Source organism: Cricetulus griseus, chromosome 2, assembly GCF_003668045.3.
Source record: "Cricetulus griseus strain 17A/GY chromosome 2, alternate assembly CriGri-PICRH-1.0, whole genome shotgun sequence".
In the NCBI taxonomy this organism is placed as follows: domain Eukaryota; kingdom Metazoa; phylum Chordata; class Mammalia; order Rodentia; family Cricetidae; genus Cricetulus; species Cricetulus griseus.
Window position 1 is genome coordinate 455352246 of NC_048595.1, and position 21504 is coordinate 455373749.

Sequence of the window (21504 nt, forward strand, 5' to 3'; positions counted from 1 at the left end):
CCTGAGTGAGCACAGTGTGTCTGCACTCGGACCTACTAGGTTTTGAGCCAGGCATGGAGCTCTGACCCAAAACATAATGGGTGTCCTAAGGAGTAGTCCACTGTAAGATTCTGCCTACGGAGAATTTTACCGCCTTCCCCAAGCCAATCTTTGTTTACTAGGGGAACCATGAAGTCTGAAAACACCAGTGAAGAAGTTTACTGCACTGTGGCAGAAGGACAACAGACAGCTATTGATTATTTTTATGGACTTGCACTTGCAGACTCCGTGGCTGTCAGATAGTCTGAATATAATGACACATGAACAAAGTCCTGGTTTAGAAGACAAGATACCACGGAGCAAACAGAGAGTAGAAGCTACAACATAGCAGAGGCCAGGAGGACCAAGCCCCGAGCACAGTGGGCGCTGAATACGACAGTGAGGGATGGAAGGGCGCAGACCCATGGCCAAGCGGTCCAAGCAGCTCCAAAGTTGCCGCCCAGAGAATGTCCCCAGAACCCCATGGTCACACTCAGTTTAGGCCACACAGTGTGTCAGGCTACTGTGACCCTTCTTCCCAACATATAGCTAAAATGCTCAATAATACATGATGAACAAAAGTTTTTACTTAGCTGAACTTGGGGAGTAAGAAAAGACAAGACTCTTCCAGTGTCAGGAATGAGCAAGCGGTTGGCACAAAGCTGTGTGCCAGGGCCAGTGTGGGGACCACAGCAGACTTTCTAGTTCCTCAGAGACGGGGGCACGCACACATGAAGCAGAAGGAAGACTAAACATCCCTTGTGAGGACAGAGGGGTCCTGCTCAGGAGCCCAGAAGCGAAAACAATCTCTTCAAATGCAAAGGCGACAGAGGTCTAAACCGCAAGCAGGTTTGGATGGCCGTATTCACACTGCCATTCTACCACAGGCGGGAAATGAAGAGCTGCGTCTCATCAGTGACAAGGCTATTGGTTGCTCTCTACAACCTGATGGCAACGTCCTATTGCCGAAGACACTTAATTATGTCATCAAACGCATAGAAGCTGAGTTGGTGCCCAATGAGAAGCCCCACCACTAATGACCAGCATTCATGATGCTGGAAGGTTCTCTTCACACTACCAGAGGAGCAAAGGAACCCTCGATACCACACAGCTATGAACCCTGTGACCTACAGCAGCAAGACACACTGGTGTGGTAATGGTGCAGATGTTATGGGTTGGATTTAAGGCCTTCTCAAGAGATGGAACCCACACCTGACACCGATAAAGTGGCCAAGAACCTGGCAGAAGATAGGTCATGGGCCCGGGGCCTAGAGGAAAACCTAATACTATTTTTCTGCTTAAGTAACATAGCAATAAAATGAGTCCTAGTAACATATTCATATACCCATAGAGCAGGGTATTGCTCAACCCTCATCAGAGAAGCTGCTTCTTGCTGGAGACGGGAATAAGCAGACACCTCAACTAGACAACATTCAGGCAGTGAGGAACTTTGCAGCTTAGTTGTAAATGGGATGTCCTCGCCAAACCCCTCACCTCAGACATCAAGGATCTATTAGAGGATGGGGCAAAAAGACCACAGGGGCCAGTGAGGGCTGCTGATCCCAGCAAAGAGTGTATCCCAGACACAGCAGGACAGATGCACAAATGAACTCACAGAGGCTGTGACAGCACGCACGAGACCGGACACAGTCTCGGCACTGAGAAAGGGAAGGGGACACAGGCTCCTGCGACACCCAGCTCAGCATCTTTCAACTGAGTATGAAGCAAAGGCATTTCCAGAGCTCGTTTACTACTCAGAACTCCCAGCATCTATAGTAACAAGTCAATGTGAAGGAAACAGAAGGAGAAAGAAATGCTAAGGAACAATGATGGGGCCTCGGAGATTACTCTAAGTCAAGTGCTTGTCGTGCATACAAAGGTCTCAGGTTCAGGTCCCAACATCTACATTAAAAAAATAATAATAAAATAAAGGCCAGGAATGGTGGCACACACCTTTAATCCCAGCACTGGAGAGACAGAAGCAGGCAGAACTCTGTAAGTCTGAGGACAGCCTGTTCTACATAGTGAGTCCCGGGACAGCCAAAGCTATGTAGAGAGGCCCTGTCTCAAAACCCCAAACAATCAATGTTAATAATAATAAAATAAAAGGCTGGGCACCCTGGAACATGCCAGAATCTCAGCGCGAGGGATGAGAAGGGATGATTCCTGGGGCTTGCTCCAGCCAGGCTAGCTCGCTCAGTCAGCTCCAGGTTCAGTGAGAAAACGTGTCTCAGAAAACCATGTGGCTTCTGGCCTTCATATTCGAGTGGACACACACACACAAACATGTACACAACACACACACAAGCATGACAAAGAGAAGGAAAGAAAAGGAACAAGCCGACAAACGTAGTAAGTAATTGATGAAAATCAGCATGGCTATTAGGCACATCAGCTAAGAGGGGTGATTTTTAAAAGATGAAACTAAAACAATAATGACAGGAAAGGGCAGAGTGGATTAGCTCTATGAGAGATGTGCGTCTTGGAAAAGCAACAGCGTAGTAATTTTAAACTTCAAGTCAAACACGCACGTGAAATATGAGAATCACATTAACAACAGAAATAGGATGTACAGTGTCCCAACCGAGAGAGAAAATGAGAGAATTAAAAACTCAAAGAAAAGGCAACATTTAAGAAAACAAATAAACAAAAATGCATGGAAAGTAAAGAACACAAAATAGAATGATCAAAATGAATCAATACATTTATTAACAGCCACAATGGCATAAATGAATTAAACTCATTGGTTCAAAAGTGCTTCTGATATATCATTTCAAAAAACATAGCTATATTCTGATTCATAAAAAATAATAACCTAAAATGTAATCATAGAAAATCAGAAACTAGGGGGGAGGGGAGGGAGAGGGAGAGGGAGAGGGAGAAGGGATTGACATGTGAAGCAAGCTTGTTCCTAATTTGAACTAATAAAAAAAAAGAAAGAAAAGAAAATCAGAAACTAAAGGAACCACAGAAAAGCTATCCCAGGCAAATGCCAACAAAATTCATTTATTAGAGACGATAAAATGAGAAAAGTTGAGACTTAATAGCAAAACCAGGAAATTCGAATAACAATGCCATTACCAACTGATGAGGGTCATTTATCCCAAAACTTCTAAACCTACTTAGACTTTAAAATGTAGACAGAGAAATATGATTCCATCCAAACTTCATATTAGCACACCGAATGCATAAAATGTTCTCCCTTCTGTGGGAGAAGCTTCAGTTTTAAAATTTCACCCTAATGGAATTACATGAAAAGCTCCACCCAGACTTGGAGCAGCCACGGTCTCTCGTGCACACAGAAGCATAACATCTAACTAACCGCTCACTTACTAAGCACAAACCCACAATGACATTACATCCAGGGTCTACAAAAGCCCTCTGGCTTCTCGAGGCTCTAGTGACTCCAATTAAATAAAATATATGAGGCCGCTTGTTTGCTCGGAGAGCACCTGCAACAGGCTCAGTGAACCAGAGCAAAGCCCAATAAAATTCTCCAGCTGAGTTCCACACACAACACACTCCAACAGCATGCCTGTCTGACTGTCAGAGAAACCAGGAGAGACACAACAGTTAGATAACACGAGCAAGCCAGTTCCTACCGATGTGACAACGGCATTTTCCTGACCCTAACCTGAACACACCACCCGCCAGGCTTCTTCCCTCGTCTTCTCTTTCCCTGATCCTACACCACAAAACCCACTGTTCTACCATTGGCCCAGCGAGAGGGCTGGTTCTATTTTATGACCATCCCAAATCTCAAAATCACAACACAAACTAATGGGATCTGACATTGAGTTTGTCTTTCAACCTCCTTTCCACAGTACTGATTCACTGGGATGACATCTCTGTCCTCAGAAATTGCCCCCTAACCTAGCTACTTATTCTTTGTGTCTAGTATATAAACTGTAGGGGAATCTGTAGCCATGCCTTCTTAGGGGCTGGCTACAGGAGTACCTGAGGGCTTGTGAGGGCGTGGTCAGAGTGAGTAGGGGGACTGCGTTTTCGGTTTCGTTTTCTCTTTGCTTCTTGCTGTACAGACTACCACCGGCTGGCTGGTTCGCTCTGTAAGTAAGGCTTTTCCCTATTAAATACCCTTATATTTCTACCTGATTCCGTATTGGTAATTTCCTACTATAATAACCGTATTCAAAAAGTTGGGGGCAGGTGTCATTGTAGAGTGAAAAAGCCTAAGGGTGACCATCTTTGTAAAGTGGAAGCTAGCCAGGCCTGGTAGCACTTGAGAAGCAGAGGCAGGTGGATCTCTGTGAGTTTGAGGCCAGCCTGGTCTGCAGAGCGAGTCCCACGACAGCCAGGACTATGCTGAGAAATCCTGTCTCAAAAAACCAAAAAGGAAAAAGGAAAGTGGAAGCTAAGTTCACCCACTTTCACTTTCTGAGACATTGTGGCAGATCTGAAGAAACTACAAGAGGGAATTCAGGAGAGCAACTGCCTGAACTCTGCAGCAGGGCCAAGGGTCTGTTCCTGGGTGCAGGGACCGTGACTAATGAAGCAGAGGGAGCAACCAGGAGACCTGGCCAGTTTGCTCAGTAGGTCAGTCCTCCTGCCTTCTCATCTATCAACGGAGAAAGCGAGTTTCCCATGACACACCCATTCTCATTTAAAGAGGGCCAGAGGGGAAAGTCCTCAGTCACCCTTTTGGCAATCCTTTCCCTATCTCCAGTCTGCATCCTGGATGGGGAAAGGAGGGCACAGAGAGAAAGAGTGAAGGCCAGGCAGTGAGGACTGGTCACCTGTGCCACGATAAGAAGTCAGAGGACTAAGAGCCTGGGCAAGTTTGTTTAAGACTGTCAGAACTCAGGGAGGTAAAGGAGAAAGAGAGAAAGATACTAGAAACCGTGTGTGTTTAACACACATGGTCATCCACATCTTCCCCAAAAATATTGGTAAAGTACGACAGAAGAAGACCACTTAGAAAGAAGTTGAAATTCATGTAACATAAAACCAACTATTTCAAGCGCACAAATCAATGGCATTTGGTACATTCACACGGGGCATAAAGCCACCACTTCTGTCTGATTGGTTCCAAAACACACCCGTCACTCCCACGGCAATTCCAAACCCACAGGCAGCCGGCCTTCTTTTCCCAAAACTACTGGAAACCACTCACCTGATTACAAAATTTTCACAAAGCCAATTACCACCAAAAAAGCAGAACAGAGTCCAAAGCTGGTGGCAAACCACAGAAGATGGGCGGGGGAGGGGTGGTGATTGTTACCACCCAAAGCCCTAGGAACTACAGGACCCTAGGAGAGGCAGGAGGAGGGTTACAGTAATAGGAGATTGGGGTTTGGCGGTGTCTACCAGGCCCCTGAAATATGAAGATCACAGAGCTTTACTGAAGGACTACAGCAGGGATGCTCAGGTCGTCCGAGGCCAGGCTGCTCCACACAAGGACTCTGTTATTCAGGAGTAGGAAAACCCCTTGCATTTTTAGGCCATCGTGCATCCATCTACAAAATGCCAGGGGGGAACAACGAAGGACACAGCTCACCAGAGCCAAACTCAACTGTGTGCTTTTTAGCTTTTGTGAAAACAAGCCATCTCTGGGGACAACAGGTGGCATTTCCCAGCAAGCTCTTTTCCACCACCTTGGGACCCTACACCCCCTGGCTCCATCGTTCTCTTCGCCCAGCACCCTCTACCAGTGTCTAACCCTCCTGAGACTCCTATACGTTATGCAATCCTGTAGCGGTTTGGTATAAAAATACCGTCCCCCTGGACGACTGCAACTCTGGGGGTGAAATGCTTATTCCAGCTCCACGGAGCCACTGCTCTGTATCATTTTAACCCACAGGGAGGGGCTGATACCTTCTCACTCCTCACCTCTGCTTGAGCCAGCATGGGGCACCGGGATGACCCCTGCTTCCTATGGCTTTTCTTTTCATGTCAAAAACAACAGCAGTCATTTCTCCCTCCCAAGGAATTCTAAGTCTTAACACAATCCATTTAAACACATGCAGACTCTGTCCTTGCTTAAGAGTGTGTGTGTGTGTGTGTGTGTGTGTGTGTGCTCGTGTAGTCAGTCTTCTGCATCAGATTCAACGGCAGATTCAACCAACCAGGGGTATAAAATAGTTCACCATAAATACTGCTGTCAACCTGAGTAGGTAGAATAGATTTTTCGGATTCATCCCTAAGCAACGTTAACAAATCAACTCTTTATATAGTGACTATATTGTGTTAGACAGTATGAATACTGTAGAAATGATTTAAAATATGCAGATGTGCTAAAGTCCTATCAAAAGACTACACCATTGTATGTAACAGACTTGAGTATCTCCGGACTTCAGTATCTGGGAGGTCATGGAACCTTCTGGCATCACCATATACATACATACATACATACATACATACATACATGTGTACATACATAATATGTGTGTACATTGCTACATACATGTATACAACTAGAATATATATAGTTACATATTAATGCCAAAACATCTATCCATATCAATTTAAAATATACTTCTGCCAAAGTGGTAAACTGGGGGGGTGGAGTGGGGAGGGAGGCGGGGTGGAAGGGGGAACTGTGATTGGAATGTAAATTGAAATAAAAAATATACATATATACTTCTGAATTATTTTCTATGCACACAGGTAGGGCTTGACCTGTAAAACAGCAGTTTCAGGAAATTATGACCAAAGGAAAAGCAGGGAAAAGTATCAGTAAGCCCGTGGGTGGTGGCGCACGCCTTTAATCCCAGCACTTGGGAGGCAGAGGCAAGTGGATCTCAGTGAGTTCGAGGCCAGCCAGTATACAAAGATAATTCCAGGACAGCCAGAACTATTACAGCCAGAAACCCTGTCTCTAAAAACAAAAAGCAAACGTACACACAAAAAGGTGCCAGTGACAGCAAATGAAGAAAAAATCCATGATCAGAGGGCCAACTTCCTCAGCCTGGAGGTGAAAGGGGTGTGCTGTGCTCAGACGACAGCAAACCTTCAGAAGCTGGCCTCTGGGCTCTGGTGCAGCATCGACTCCCTACCCCAACAAGCCGGGATCGCCAAGGCTTGGTATTTTCATCTCTGTATTCATTCCCTCACTGGGCATGCATCAGGCCCCCATCCAGGATCAAGGATCCCACAGTGAATCAGACAGACAGGCCCTGCCCTTTCAGTGGGGCTCACATTACAGAGGGGCAACAGTGAAAAACCCGACTGATGAGAGATAAAGAACCTGTAAGCAAAGGTGGCAGGAGAGACGGCAACATTGTTGCTCTGCTGTGGTTTGTGTTCTGGGAAAAAAAAAAAAAACAAAGCCCTGGGTACCTTGAGTTCAAAAAAAGCCCTGGGTACCTTGAGTTCAAAAAAAGCCCTGGGTACCTTGAGTTCATGTCTTCAGCCCTAGAGCTCAGGACCCTGCCCGAACCAGGGGTGGTGCTGGACATTTGGGTGGGAATGACAGAATGAAACTAGAATGGACCCAAAGGACATGAACTGCTACTTGTGGTTGTCAGCAGGTCATATGCCAGCTTGAAACAGCCCTCCCCAGGACGATGTCACTTTGTCAGTATGTAGGGGGTTTTCCAAGAAAACACTCAGCTTCCATCTTATAACAAACTCAAAAAGAAAAGTCGTCAGAATTTACATTGCCATGTGCAAAAGAAGTATTTTTTCTAGACTACTTTGCTAGAATAATTTACTCTGTAACATTCATTTGAAAATATCTATGCCTATATATAGATATCTATGTTGAATCATATTGGCTGAATATATAGATATGTGTGTGCAAAAAGAGTATATGTGTGTGTAGCATGTATCTATTCACAGAGGATTTTGTTGCTGCTATTTAGAGACAGGGTCTTACTATGTAGACTTGGATGGCTCAGAGCTGGCTACGTAGATCAGCCTGGCCTTGAACTCAGATATCTGCCTGCCTCAGCCTCCCGAGTGCTGGGATTGAAATGCATTAGCCACCACACCCAGAAGTTTTTAGAGTTTTGATGAACAAATATAATATACTCCCAACTCACTGGAAGAGAAAAAAATTCGGCGGGGGAGGCTACTGTTTAATTCTGTAATAATACACTACATTTGGACATACTGAAGGGATTAATGGACAGCTAGCTCACTTGAATAGAAACGATAGGAAATGAATTTAGAGTTCCAAAGCCTTTTATGCAAAAGGTCAGATAGCAAATACTTTTGGCTTTGCAAGCAACATACAGCCTTTGTTCCATAATCTCCTTTGCATCTGTGTGTTTATGTGATTTATTTTTTATTTGCCTACAATGAAAATATAGATGTGTGTGTATGTATATATGTATAGGTGTGTATATATATATATATATATATATATATATATATATATTTGTCCTTAGCTCCTGAGTCAAATAGCCCCCCACTGTTTATTGATTTCCATCTTCCAGCACAAAAAACGAGATGTGAGGAGTCCCTAATTCCTAGCAAATCCAAGTACTGTCCCCGTGTCTCCCCGGTACCTCTTTGAGTTTCTCCAGCTCGTTCTGAAGGGCCTGTCTGGATATCTCCACCTCAATCATCTGCTGCCGGAGACTTTCATTGTCGTCCTCTGCTTTCGCACGCTTCTCCTCCACAGTTTCCAGTTCGTGGTGCAATCTGACGGACACATCTTTGGCTACCTGCATTGGACATTTGGGGATAATCATTGGGATATGAAGTCTGGGGGGGATGCTAAGGGAATATTCCGACAGCCCCAGAGGAAGAATCCTTAGCTTAGTTGTAGCAAGCATTCAGGAAACATGCGACAGACAGACCTGTATATATATAATGGAAGACGTTCTACATGACGAGCATCCCCTGATCTAAAAATTGAACATCTGAAATGCTCTCAAATCTGAACCCCTTTCAGACACAAACACTTTGAATAATGAATATATAGTCTTAGTGTTCCTATTGCTGTGATGAAACACTGTGACCAAAAGCATCTTGGGGAGGAAAGGGTTTGTTTCACTTATAATTCCACAGTACAGGGCAGGAACTCAAGGCAGGAAGCTGGAGAGCAACCGATGCAGAGGCCACAGAAGCGTGCTGCTTACTGGCTTGTTCCCTATGGCTTGCTCAGCCTGCTTTCTTATACCACCCAGGACCTCCTGCCCAAGGGTGGCTCCACCCACAATGGCCTGGGCCCTCACTGGTCAATGTCATTCAAGAAAAGGTACTGCAGCCTTGCCTATAGGCCGGTCTCTCGGAGGCATTTTCTCAACTGAGAGTCCCTCTTCTCAGATGTGTCTATGCAGCACAGATATTCAATGTATGATTTAAAACATGAAACTACACTATAAAGGAGAACATGGCTTTTATTACGACAAAGCCACCCTGGATAGAACTGTCTCCTCATGGGGTATCGGCAATAACACCAATTCTCCTTGCACTCATAAGCTTCCTATCAAACAAACATTAAACCCAAAACCTCCTGTCGGTGGTGGTGCATGCCTTTAATCTCAGCGCTCGTCTGGTGAGGCTGAGGCAGGTGGATCTCTGTGAATTCAAGGCCAGCCTGGTCTACAGAGCAAATTGTAGGACAGCTAGGGCTGTTACACAGAGAAGCCCTGTCTCGAAAAACCAATAATAATAATAATAATAATAATAATAATAATAATAATAAAATAATTTATCTTATGTGTAGAGGTATCTGCCTATATATGTCTGTATGACACGTTCATTCCTGGTGCCCACTGAGACCAGAAGAGGGCATTCATTGTACATTACGGGACTGGAATGTTTGTGACCCACTGTGAGGATGCTGGGAGTTGAATCCAGGTCTTCTGCAAGAGCAGTAGGTAAGACATGTTGGGTAGGTGAGTGAGTGGAGTTACCACCTCAGATTCCTAGGAATGGGATGCCACGCGCGCATGCGTGGGAGATCACTCACCTTCAAGTCCTGCTCCAGGCTCCTGATGAGTTCCCCGTCCACCTGCCCCGTTTCTGCCACCTTCAGGCTCTTCTGCTCCGCCTTCCTGAGTCGGTACTGCAGGATCCTGCAGTTCTTGTTAGCTCGGTCCAGCTCTTTCCGGAGCTCCTGCAGCTGGTAACCATCCTCTTCTAGATAGCTGTCTCTCATCTCTTCCATCTCTGCACGGAGCTCATCCAGCTCATCCTAAGAACCCAGACACCACAGGTGAGCCAGACCCTGGCAGGAGTGAGCTAGAAGGATGTAGCTATCTCTATTCACCGCCCCAACCCATTCACACAACACACCGAATGCCACATAGGTACCCATCAGCTCATACCACATAACACAGCAAGGGACCACTGGAAATTCTCACATGAGGTGATAATGTCACCAAGTGTTCTTCTGAACTGAGGACCCTGAACACAGTCACCATGACTCCTTACAGCTTCCACCATTTACTGGCTTCCTTTATTTCCTTACATATCCAGAGGTGAAATCAGCTCTACAAATAACTAAACCTTCAGAGTCAAGCCAAGGGCACAATGTAGGCACTACGGTGAACCAGACAGACCTTTCGCCTTCGGTGGACAAAAAGTTTAGTAGGATAATAACTGTCGATTGCCCTGGAAGACATCTCTAAAATTTTATTTTTGATGATACAAATGTCAGCATCCAGTGATTCTACCCAGTGAGAAACATTTCCCACTATTTGAAACACACACTGGGTTTAGTCTCCCCCCCCCCCCCGTCTCCCTCCTGCATTTCCCACACCTCCCATTTTTACTGTAAAGATGAGCACGATGAGAACTCCCTGAATGCAAAAACCTTACATAAAATGATAGAGTCCAAACCAAAAATAATAATAACAAAGCTGGACAGTGGTGGCCCACGCCTTTAATCTTAGCACTCGGAAGGCAGAGACAGGTGGGATCTCTGTGATTCGAGACCAGCCTGGTCTACAAGAGCTAGTTCCAGGACCCCCCCCCAAAAAAAAAAGATAGAGTCCACTGTTCTACGATGAGCCCTGTCTGAGATGCCTTAGACCCCTACACAGATCAGTCTGAATATCAAAATGAAATTGTACTGTTTCCCATGCCATCAAACAAAACTGTGTTGTTATGTGACCTTCGGAAAAATCAGGATGTCCCAAACAGGCCAGTCTCAATGCCATGGTGGCACACTTCCACAGTGACAGGGTTTTCACCTTCACTGGGAGGAGGGTAACCTTGGTGACCAGAGAAGTACACTGCTATTTTCCTCAGGTTCCCTCTCCTTGGCCCTGCCTTGCAGGGAGACACACTTTGAAACACCCAGTCTGCTCTTTGCTCTTTGTTTCTGCTTTCTTCAGTCTGTCTGTAAAATCAACCTCAGTCCAAGGAACTCTAGTTTCTAAGGAATGAGGTGAGCTTGGTTCTAGAATTACAAACAAAACCACTTTATCTGAGGCTTCATCCCTGGCTCCCAGCTTCCCCGCTCCCCACCCCTGCAGCCCATACTCCTGAAAGTGTTATTATCATCTCAGTGGGTGACTCTCCTCCCAGGCTCCCAAATCTCAATCCTTATTCAGGTTTCTCAATCCTAATCCCAAACAGAAGCAAAGCCATCCAAGGCTCCACGCTTCCCAGCAGGCCTCCAATTCCTTCCCAGGTCTACTCTCCGGCTCGGTGTTAACCTTTACTATGCTAATTTGGTGACTCCATCCACTACCAAAGCCTCCAGGACTTGTGTTTCTCAAGTCCTGCCTGAAACCCTTCCCACCGCACTGGGCCTCAGGGCTCCTGGGGACTGTGTGCCTCCCCTTCTGCCCTCCTAGAAATGTTCCTGCCTAGATCCATGGGGGCCACGGGGACTCAAACCCTCCCACGAGGTGTGAAGTAAATGGGGTCCTCTGACCAGCCCCTGTCTGTCTATCTGTCTCTCTCTTGTCTCCCATCTCCTATCACCATTTAGTATTATTTGTGCATTTTTAAAATCTTTTTCAACCTACCCCAAGAGTGAGCTTTGGTGGCCTGAGACCTTGTCCCCTGGCTCTTACCCAAGGCGGCATAAGGCGCACAGCGGGCTCTCAGAAAACATTTGTGTCATGAGCACACAGGAAAACATGAACACGTAGGAAAGACCAAATCATCAACACAGTACAACTCAAACTTAACTGCAACTTTGCTTTGCTCCAATCTCGAGGCCTAGTAAAGAAAACATGCCCCCACCCCCACCCCAAACCAGCAAGTGTAGCTGCAGTATACAGAATATATATTCTACCGAATAGGAAATGTTTCAAAATATTTCAAGAAGGAGCAATTTCAAGGAGGAAAAGCATCCTACAAATGTTCATAGTGTGTTTAGTAATTGCTGATTCAAATGCCCACAGCGTAAGACACTCTCAGTCATTCCTGTTTACTCTGTTCCGTTAATACCGACAACTCGAGAGAAGCGAGTAACTCCCACCCACCCCCGGACGCCCTCCACTGCCCTCTTCTGCCCGGCTGTTCAGTTTGTTGTTCCGGGTTCTCACCACCCTCCCCAATCCAATCCTGATCTGTTCTCAAGGCTGGGGATTTGCTTACAAAAAAGAACAGGTTTCCCCACATCAGCGCCTCAGCCTGACAGGACCCTGGATGGAAAGAAATATCCTAAAAAATGAGATTATCTTGGGTAAAGATGAAGTAAAGGGAACACGTAGAAATACGGCGGGCAGGCCTGGAGGAAGATCTCTCCACACACCTCAGCTACACACAATGGCTTTAGAGCACCAATGTGGGAGCCCATCCCCCTAATCCCAGCTGGCAGCTTCCTCTTAGCTTCCTCCGATCAACAGGACCCCCTCCTGTGGCTTGCTGGCCAGCTAATCTAACCAAATCAGTGAGCTCTGGGTTCAACAAGACCCTGTCAGAATAGTAATAATAAAGTGGAGACCAGCTATCAACCTCTGGCATACACGGGAACACACATGCAGTGCACACACAAAAATACACACACAGAGAAGCCTTCACCCACTTTCAATGTTCAAAAACCCTCTTACAGACAGTTTTATGTTAACATCGAAAATATCACTATAAATCTAAACTAGTCTGCTGGGTGTGGTGGCACCTGTCTTTAATCTCAGCACTCAGGATGTCTCAGCACTCAGGATGGCCAGGGTAAGTACATGTGCTACCCTGGGGTTTTCAATCTGTGGGCCACGACCCCTTTAGGGTTGCCTAAGACCATCGGGAAATACAGACAGGTATTTACGTTATGATTCATAACTGTAGCAAAATGACAGTTACAAAGGAGCAATAAAAATAATTTTATGGTTGGTGGGAGGTCACCACAACATGAGGAGCTATACTGAGGGTCACAGCATTAGGAAGGCTGAGAACCACTCACTGGTCTACATAGTGAGATGACGTCTCAAAAAAAAAAAAAAAAAAAAAAAAAGCCAAGGCATGAATGCCGGGAATTAACTGTTGTGCTCTTAAAATGCTGTTTACATAAGAAGATAGAAGATACAGTTCTCAGATATTAAAATGTCCTTAGTTTTCACACAGGACAACAGGGTTACCTCAGCCACCCTGCTGTTGGCTATGCCTGAGAGATGAATAAATAGCCATGACCCACTAAAAAGAGTTTTCTATGCACCTTCACCCCTGTGAATGAAAATCCCTGGGAAGACACCGTGTCTGGCTGTGAACAGAAACTCCTGGAAGGAGTCTGTGTCTGCAGAGACTGGTGGACGGGCTGGAATTTCAGTACTGTGGGGAGATGCGGGGTTCAGAGCTAATCACTTTATCTTGGGCTAGTGTTAGACTTTTGGAACAGCCATGCCCTGTCCCAATCTGTATCTGAACTAACATCTCGTGATAATAAATAAAATCCCCCTAAAAGCTATTTACTTCACAGAGCAACAGCTTCCACCAATCCAAGAGCTAATAAGCACCCAGAGATTTCCCCATCGCTGTAACCACCTCTCTGGTGCACCCACCAGTGTTTTAAGGTTGCCTGACATGTGACTTTCTTTGTGCTGTAGAACTATATAAACCATCACTTCTCGGCCTTTTGGCTAAGATCAAGTATAGAGCTATATAAACCCAGTGGAACTGCTGGGCCATGGTCACTCCGAAGGGCTCCAGAACGAACTCTCTTAGTCCCTCTCAGATGAGAGCTGTGGTTTTTATGCTGATACCTCCAAATCACTCCACAGGCCATAGATAAACAGATAACTTTATTCTGGGCACAAATAACCACCTACATTAGCAGCACTGGAAACTAGAGGAAGACCAGAATTATTTTCCTTTCAACCACTGTTTCCATAACCTATAAATTTCTGAAACAGAAGGTACCCTATATTATGTACTTCACCCTCCTTGCTAACCCTAAAATAAGCCTCCATTTTTAGAGACAAAAAAACCAAACTGAGGCCAGGCCCTGTACTCTATGTCTCAGAGCTAATAAGGGAAAGCTGACTGCAAACATGGCTGTCTGCTACCACAGACACCCAGCTTCTATCTAGTAAACACGGCAAATTAGCTGTTACATGCAGGGCAGACGAAACAGTAACAAACCTACAATTGCACTTTTTAAAAGCCCAATGTCCCTGTCAATTAAGAAAAGTTGCCTGGCATTTAGAGCCTGAGAGTGGATGGCAACCCATCCACAACATTCTAGAGCAACTGGTACTCAAGCAAACACTGCCGCAGCCAGGGAAGACATAAAGAGTCTCATCTCAGAGGCCAGGAACCGGAGAGCTCAAATGTCTTCCTGCCACAGCAGGCCTGCTTCAAAGCTAAGCTGAGGCTTCAACTCTTTCCATGGCCTGGAAGGCTGTGCTCTTCGGTGATCTTCTAGTGAAAGTCATTAGTTACCCCCGAGGCAGATTACTAACCACTCAAGGTACTAACTATGACTCGGACTGGGGTCGTGGTGGATTGGGATTGTTCAAGCTAACACTACACTCCATTAACTTACTGACGGCATGCTAAATTACAGAAGACAGTGTGTTCCTGTACATTAGAGACGTCTACCATTTTTTTTTAATTTTTAGGAATATCAAACAAAGCAGAACGTGCCTTGTTTCTGCAGATACAGTCTTGATACAGTAAGTGAAGTTGAAAATGCCAATGTCTCCCACATGCATGCATTTTTTTAAAGATTTCCTATTGTTTTTTTAACTTATGTGTATAAGCCTGCATGAATTTATGTGAACCACGTGTCTGCAGAGCACAGAAGGCATGGGCCTCTTAAGAGCTGTGGTGAGGCGCCATGTGGGCGCTGGACATGGAATCCAGGTCCTCTGTAAGAGCAGTAAATGCTCTTAACTGCTGAGACATCTCTCCAGCCCCTGATGTCTTTTTACACATGGGATTTATAAAGGGGGGGGTCCTTAATCAGTAGTTTGTTTTTAGCATTAGATTGTTTGGATATATTTAAATATTAGGCCATTACGTTGTTGAAAAAAACTACTCTAGTTTGTAACTACATTTTCATGACACATTTTGACTTGTTAAAAAAAAATAAATTACACTGCATTTATTCTTGGGGGAAGATACACACCACATACTTGAGGAGGTCAAGAGAATTAACTTTCAGAAACTGGTTCTTTCTCCTTCCACCAGGTGGGTGGCAGGCATCAAAGCCAGGTTTGGCAACATCTGTGATGACCCACTAAGCCACCTCCCCGCCCATTAGCTATGGTTTTTTAAATATGTCATATAAAATAGATTCTTGAGGTTGTGTGAAGCTGTCCAATGGTTCCCCTTTGCTACAGATAACGAATCAAACCTTATATTAGACATCAAATTGGAAGCGTTTGGGGTGCCATGTGTGCAGGTGAGTAAAACAATTTTATCCAAAATAACCAATTCCAGGATTTCTTGGTATAATTAACTAAAATCTAGATCATACTACTATATTCAAGTCTCATTTCACTTAACCAAAGATTAATGGCATGTATGTGTGAAAGTGCCACAACGAAATCCATCTATCACTTTGTACTTGAACTGAAGAAAAGATCAGTAACTATCTAATGTTATCATAACATTAACTACTCCTTGCAAACAGACCCAGTGGAAACACTGTTTTAACAGTTTTTAGCTACTGTTGCAATAGTCGCCTCTTCTGGGAGTTCAGGGCAGAAACTGCTATCTTTTGTCATATAGGAATAATCTGCCTCCTTTCCTTTGGGACAATGGCAATGCTCTGTGCAGAGGACCAGCTGTGGCTGAGCAGGCCCAGGGACTGCCACTATTGTTTACTAAGGGACAGTCCAGCCGGCAGCTGAGTGGCTACTGTGGGGACCACAGCATCTTACCACCTAAGATTAGCATATTGGTTCTTTCAAGGCTGAATAAAGAATGCCTATGTGAAGCAGGATGTTGGAAGAATAAATACTAACCATGTTAACACCTCCCCAAGAAATAGGATGGGGAGGGGAGGGGAGGGGAAGGAGAGGGGAGGGGAGGGAAGGGGAGAGAAGGAGGGGCTGAGATGCTAGTCCTTGCCTACATCAACACCCTACCCTCCGGCCATGCTGAGCACCTGCCATCCAGCCAGCCAAATGGAACAAACCATGTCTGCCAGAAACTAAAAATCTCTCCCAGACCTCAGGGTGTTCTTGGTGCCAAGTCTGTGCTTAGTACACAGATGACAGGGGTTCAATCCACATCACCTCCTGAAAACCTAAAACCTCAATGACCTCTCTTTAAGACATTACTCCTCCCAAGAAGCCAGTCATCTGTCCTCATGTTTTTACATCAAAGGGATTCTTAGAAATAACTCAAAGCAGAGCAGAAAGAAACAGCCCTTCCTATCCCAACACTGGGCCACCACACAGGACATCAGAGGGAGTGCCCACTGTCCAGAGGCAGGTTGTGAGCACATCATATAGTAAAAAGTAAACCCACCAACAAACTCAGTGATTACCACAGGAAAAGCCCATAGACACGGAGGACACAATTAATATGTGAAGAGTGAGCAGCCCCGCCTGCCTGCTTGTCCCAGAGCACTCAAGCAACATGCCAGGCAGGGAGGAACCAAGCCAGCATTTTGTGAAGTCTGTCCTCAGCATTAAGAAACTTGTCTGGGTTTGTCTAGAAAAGACCCAAAGGCATTGGCCTTAATTTCTGAATATTATCGTGAGTTCATCAGAGGTCAAAGGACACCCCAAGTGTGTTTCTGCTTGTATTTTCATGCACAGACAAGCCACCTGAACTGAGGCATTCTGCTTTTTTCATCTTATTATCTAGTGCCCTTTTTGATGTAAGAGCAGACAGGGTCAGAGATGACCCTACATGCTCCGGACAGCAGAAGAGAATGTGTACTCAACCAAGAGATGTCCTTTCAATATCCTGACCAAGGAGACATCCTTCCAGAATAATGTCGACCTAACTTTCTTATTCCAGACACCTCGGTTAATTCTGCAAGTCCTGCACCACCATGGTCGCAGCTCAGAAAAATCACGTAATGTATGGAGTAGCCACAGCCATCCAGAACCTATAGATGTAAAATCTCTGCACAAACTTTCTTATTAGAGGACATTGGGGCAGACAGATGCTGTCTCAGGAGTTCTGTGTAAGAAACACGAGTTCTTCTACCAATGGGAGGGAGGAGGGGGGCAAGGTAAAAGGCAAGATTAAGTTTATAATACATACATTCTAGCTACATGTGCAACAAAGGAATGACCACACCTTCTGAGGTCATTGCCATGAGGTCCGACCAATTTCTACGCAAGGGGGCAGGCTCGCTGATGGGCAGGGAAGTCCATTAGGACTCTTCACTCTTGGAAATTGATTTACTCTTTTGGAAATTGAACTACTATATATAACTCAAGCTTCCAAAGGACCCAGCAGACACACGGCATACATACACAGGCATTATTCTGCTTCCTGTTCTCCTTCAGACCCTGTCTAACCAATTCTATCTCCTGCTGTCCAAGGAAAGGCTGAAGGATAGACTCTACAGGCTCAGCTAACAGGCTGCCAGGACACTTTCTCCCTGGAAAGCAGCAACACAACATTTGTTGCAAATCAAACCTTAGAGCGGAATTTTTGTAGCCCTTCGAACACAGGCCAGTGAGACATACTCATATAGGCCTTTCACCTGAGAAGAAAACAGAGGTCCCCTAGGAAAGCTAAAAAAAAAAAAAAGAAGAAGAAGAAGCTCTGAGGCATTGCACGGTATACGCCAGCTTTGCTGCCAAGTGGAGTGCAGCCTGGTGGGCAGGCTCTGGAAGGGGCAACAGAAGGGAGCACCACTTTTTTGGCAGGGTAGCCCTGGGCAAAGCATAGTGTCTGATACCTAGCATTCTGCCTGAGGAATTGGAATTGTGACGTAACAGCAGCAGGGTCTGGAGGGCGTGGGGCAGTAGCACAGATCTTGCTTAGCATGCTCAGGCCGGAGAGTTCTACACCTAGAATGGTGGTGTGTGGAGGAAATGGGCAAAACCCAATTCGTGTGGTGAGGGTCCAGTGAAATGACAAATGCATAGAAATCAGACTCCAAGGTCAGATGGCTGTTTTCCCTCACTGAGGATCTAATCGTGCATTTCAAATCAAGTATGTAGGCAAAGCAAATAAGGCGGCAATCAAGAATTAGCTTAGAAATGGTGTCTTAAGTTGCCTGCTCTGAGATCAAGGATGCTGTGACAGTTTCTTTAAAGAAAACTTCGGGTTTTTTTTTTGCCCAGTAGTTTGAATCCTGCAGAACTACTGCAGGTCATAGTCCGTGAGTTAAGCCTACTGCTGGGGCTGCAAACGCATGATTTCCTCTCCCACCCTGCACCCTGCGGGACTGTGTTTAACTAGGCATCTGCACAGCGTTACAGCTGCCTTTTCTGTCCACACCTCTGAAACAAATGCACTCTGCTGCTATCTATTACATAAGACCAAGCGACAAGAGCAAACACACTATCGGAAGCATCCCCAGTGCCTGTTCTCGCTTCCGTCTGCCTTGCTACACCTATGATAACCTCATTACTGGACTCAAGAGTCACTTCTGATAAACCATTTGGGTTCAGAGGACCCACCATGAAGGTGTTCATTCCAGCTTGAGTTGTACATTTCACCACCGTCACCTCAAAACCCTGAACCTCCATCCCAGCCTCAATCAGGCAGGTTCAACACCTGCTAACGAAAATCGCACAACCATGGGCGGCCTGGCTCTGGGCAGGATATTCATGATCTTAACAGAGGAGTGAACAGATTTACATTCCTGGAGTTATTTACTAACCTAAGGATCACAACAAATTAGGTCACTTTCACTACCTCCCCCCTTCGTTTTCTCTTATCCAACCATCTCCACTGTCCTTAACTCACCCCCAACGTTGTTTAAACCCTCTCCTACAGGCCAGCCCTGGGGAGAAGATGGAGTCCGATTATTTGTCCCAATGTTAACCAGACAAGACCATGGCTAGCAGGCCACACTGGACAACACTCAGAGTGGAAGGCTGCAGTTCTTTCGAAAGAGCCTGTGTATCCTTTCTTGACACAGGTGTTGGAAGACTACTTGTGGTCACTTACAAAGGGCTGCTCACACACACACACACACACACACACACACACACACACACACACACACACACACACACACACTATCGCTGTCCCTGAACACAGGCCACAAGTTCAAGGCCCTTCGTCTGAATTTAACATCTGTTTATCACTAAAAAGACTCGCCCTCTCTGCTATACCCCAGAGACTTGGAGGATACCGAGTGGGGGGCCCAGCTTTCCGAACCCACAGGAGGACCTGCGGGTAAGTCCAGCACCTGGAAACCACACCACACACAAGTGCACGTGTAGGGTCGCGGCTGGGCTTCTAGGTGACCGTCAACAGGTGACAGTGCAGGGGTCAGTGTACTGAGAACGATTGACAGACACCTAAACGACGTCAGCGAAGACACGCAAGACTTCTTACAAACAGCAAGAGCCAAAGGCTAAAAACCAGACCTACAGGTCTTCCCACAAGTTTAGGGTTAAGTTACCAAAACCTAGTGGATATGGGGTGCAGTGCAGTGCAAAGTGTAAGAGGTAAGGAGTTAATGAGGCCCCCGGGAGACTGGGCTCGCAGGCCCTGAGGGCAGCCAGAGGACCCGGGGTCGGCCTCGGAGACACCTGCCACCCCAGAGACGCTCACCTTGAGGTAGTCATTCTCCGAACGCAGTTCCTCTATCTCCCTCAGCAGCTCTTCCTCCTCAGCCACCACCAGGAGCCGGGGCTGTTCGCCCAAGCCAGGCTCCCTGGGGGTCCCGAGAATCGTCCTCTCCGGTGGCGTTCGGCCCCCAACATCCTCCACAGAACCGGGTCCCGGAGACCCCGAGGGTGCCCCGCCTGGGCTGCTTCGGCCCCCGAGACTGGCATCAGCGACAGGGGGCGCCGTGAGCAGCGCGGGGGGCTCGGGGCTGCCCGGAGGTGGCCCGCGGGCTCCGGGGCTCTGGGTGGGTGCTCCGCGCAGGGGCTCGCGGTCACTGGAGCCGGTCCCCGACTCGGCGTCGCTGCTGGCTGCGGGGAGCAGGCGCTGCTCATCAGACAAGGGTTCCGAGGCGCAGTCCGAGAGATCCGAGCTGCTGTCCGTGTGGCTGATACGCGAGCCGGCCACCGAGGTCACAGAGAGGGTCACGGCGGGGACCCGGGCGGCGGGGGCCGGGGGCCCGACGGCGCGAGCCGGAGGCGTCCCGGGGCTGCGCTTGGCTTTGCGGCCCTTCGCGGCGGCAGGCGGCGGCTCGGCCCCAGCCGGCCTCCCGACCCGGGACAGTGGCTCCGCCGGCCCCGCGCGCGCCGCCCTCCTGGTCCCCGGGGTGGCCTTGGCGCCGCCCGCCGCCCTGGCTCCGGCGACCGCGGCGGCTTGTCCTTCGCGCCGGGGACTACGCCGCTGCGCCGGGAGAGGCGGCCGGCTGCGGCCGGGGCCCGGGCGACGGCGGCGCCTTGCCGGCGAGGCTGGGCGAGCGCGGAGCGGCGGGAGTCGGGGCACGGCCCGCAGAGGGGGTGGCGGCGGCGGGCCGCGTGTGCAGATCCTTGAGGAGAGGTCTGGCGGGCGAGGGTGCGCGGTGCAGCCGCCTCCTCTCGGCCAGCGGGTGCAGGTGGTGGTGGCGGTGATGCTGGCCGGCTGGCTGCGGCTTGGCGTCCGGGGCGCCGCCGCCCGCGGGGCCGTTCAGCGTCTCCATGGCCCGGGCGGCGGCCGCGATCCGCAGCTCAGGCGGCAGATGCTCCGGGCGGCGGTGGCGGCGGCGGCGTGCAGCCTCCCCGCGCGCCCGGTCATCACTGACCCCCTGCCCCGCCCGGCGTGCGCCCCGCGCTCCCGCCGTCCCCTCCCCCTCACTCGGCAGACCCGGGGGAGTTTCTCCCCTCGCTCGGGTCAGCGGCGCTCGGGTTCTCCCGGCACAGCCGCCTCGGCGGCCGCTCGCATCCCCTGCGCCGCGCGCTCAGAGCTCGCAGGCAGCCGCGGCCTGGCACCCAGACACACACACACAAAAAAAACACTTGTCTGGCGGCGCGCGCCGGGCTCCTGCGCCCCGCTCCCCGCCCACTCGGGACCGACCGGCAGCCACGGCTTCTGCCCGGCGGCTCGGGCGCAGAGAAGCTGCACGCTCGCTCCCCTCCGCCCCGAGCCCCGCGCGCA

The 21504-nt window shown here is 47.9% G+C and overlaps 1 protein-coding gene across 1 annotated transcript in view; it reads right to left on the reverse strand.

Moving 5' to 3' along the window:
• The window catches only part of Mtcl1 (microtubule crosslinking factor 1), a 116343-nt gene extending 94844 nt beyond the window's left edge, over positions 1–21499 (reverse strand). The window contains 5 exon segments of the mRNA XM_035441173.1: positions 8487–8645; positions 9899–10123; positions 20023–20720; positions 20723–20788; positions 20791–21499. Of these exon segments, the coding sequence (XP_035297064.1) occupies positions 8487–8645; positions 9899–10123; positions 20023–20720; positions 20723–20788; positions 20791–21049 (1407 nt within the window). The 5' untranslated portion in view covers positions 21050–21499.
• Between the last annotated feature and the right edge of the window lie 5 nt (positions 21500–21504).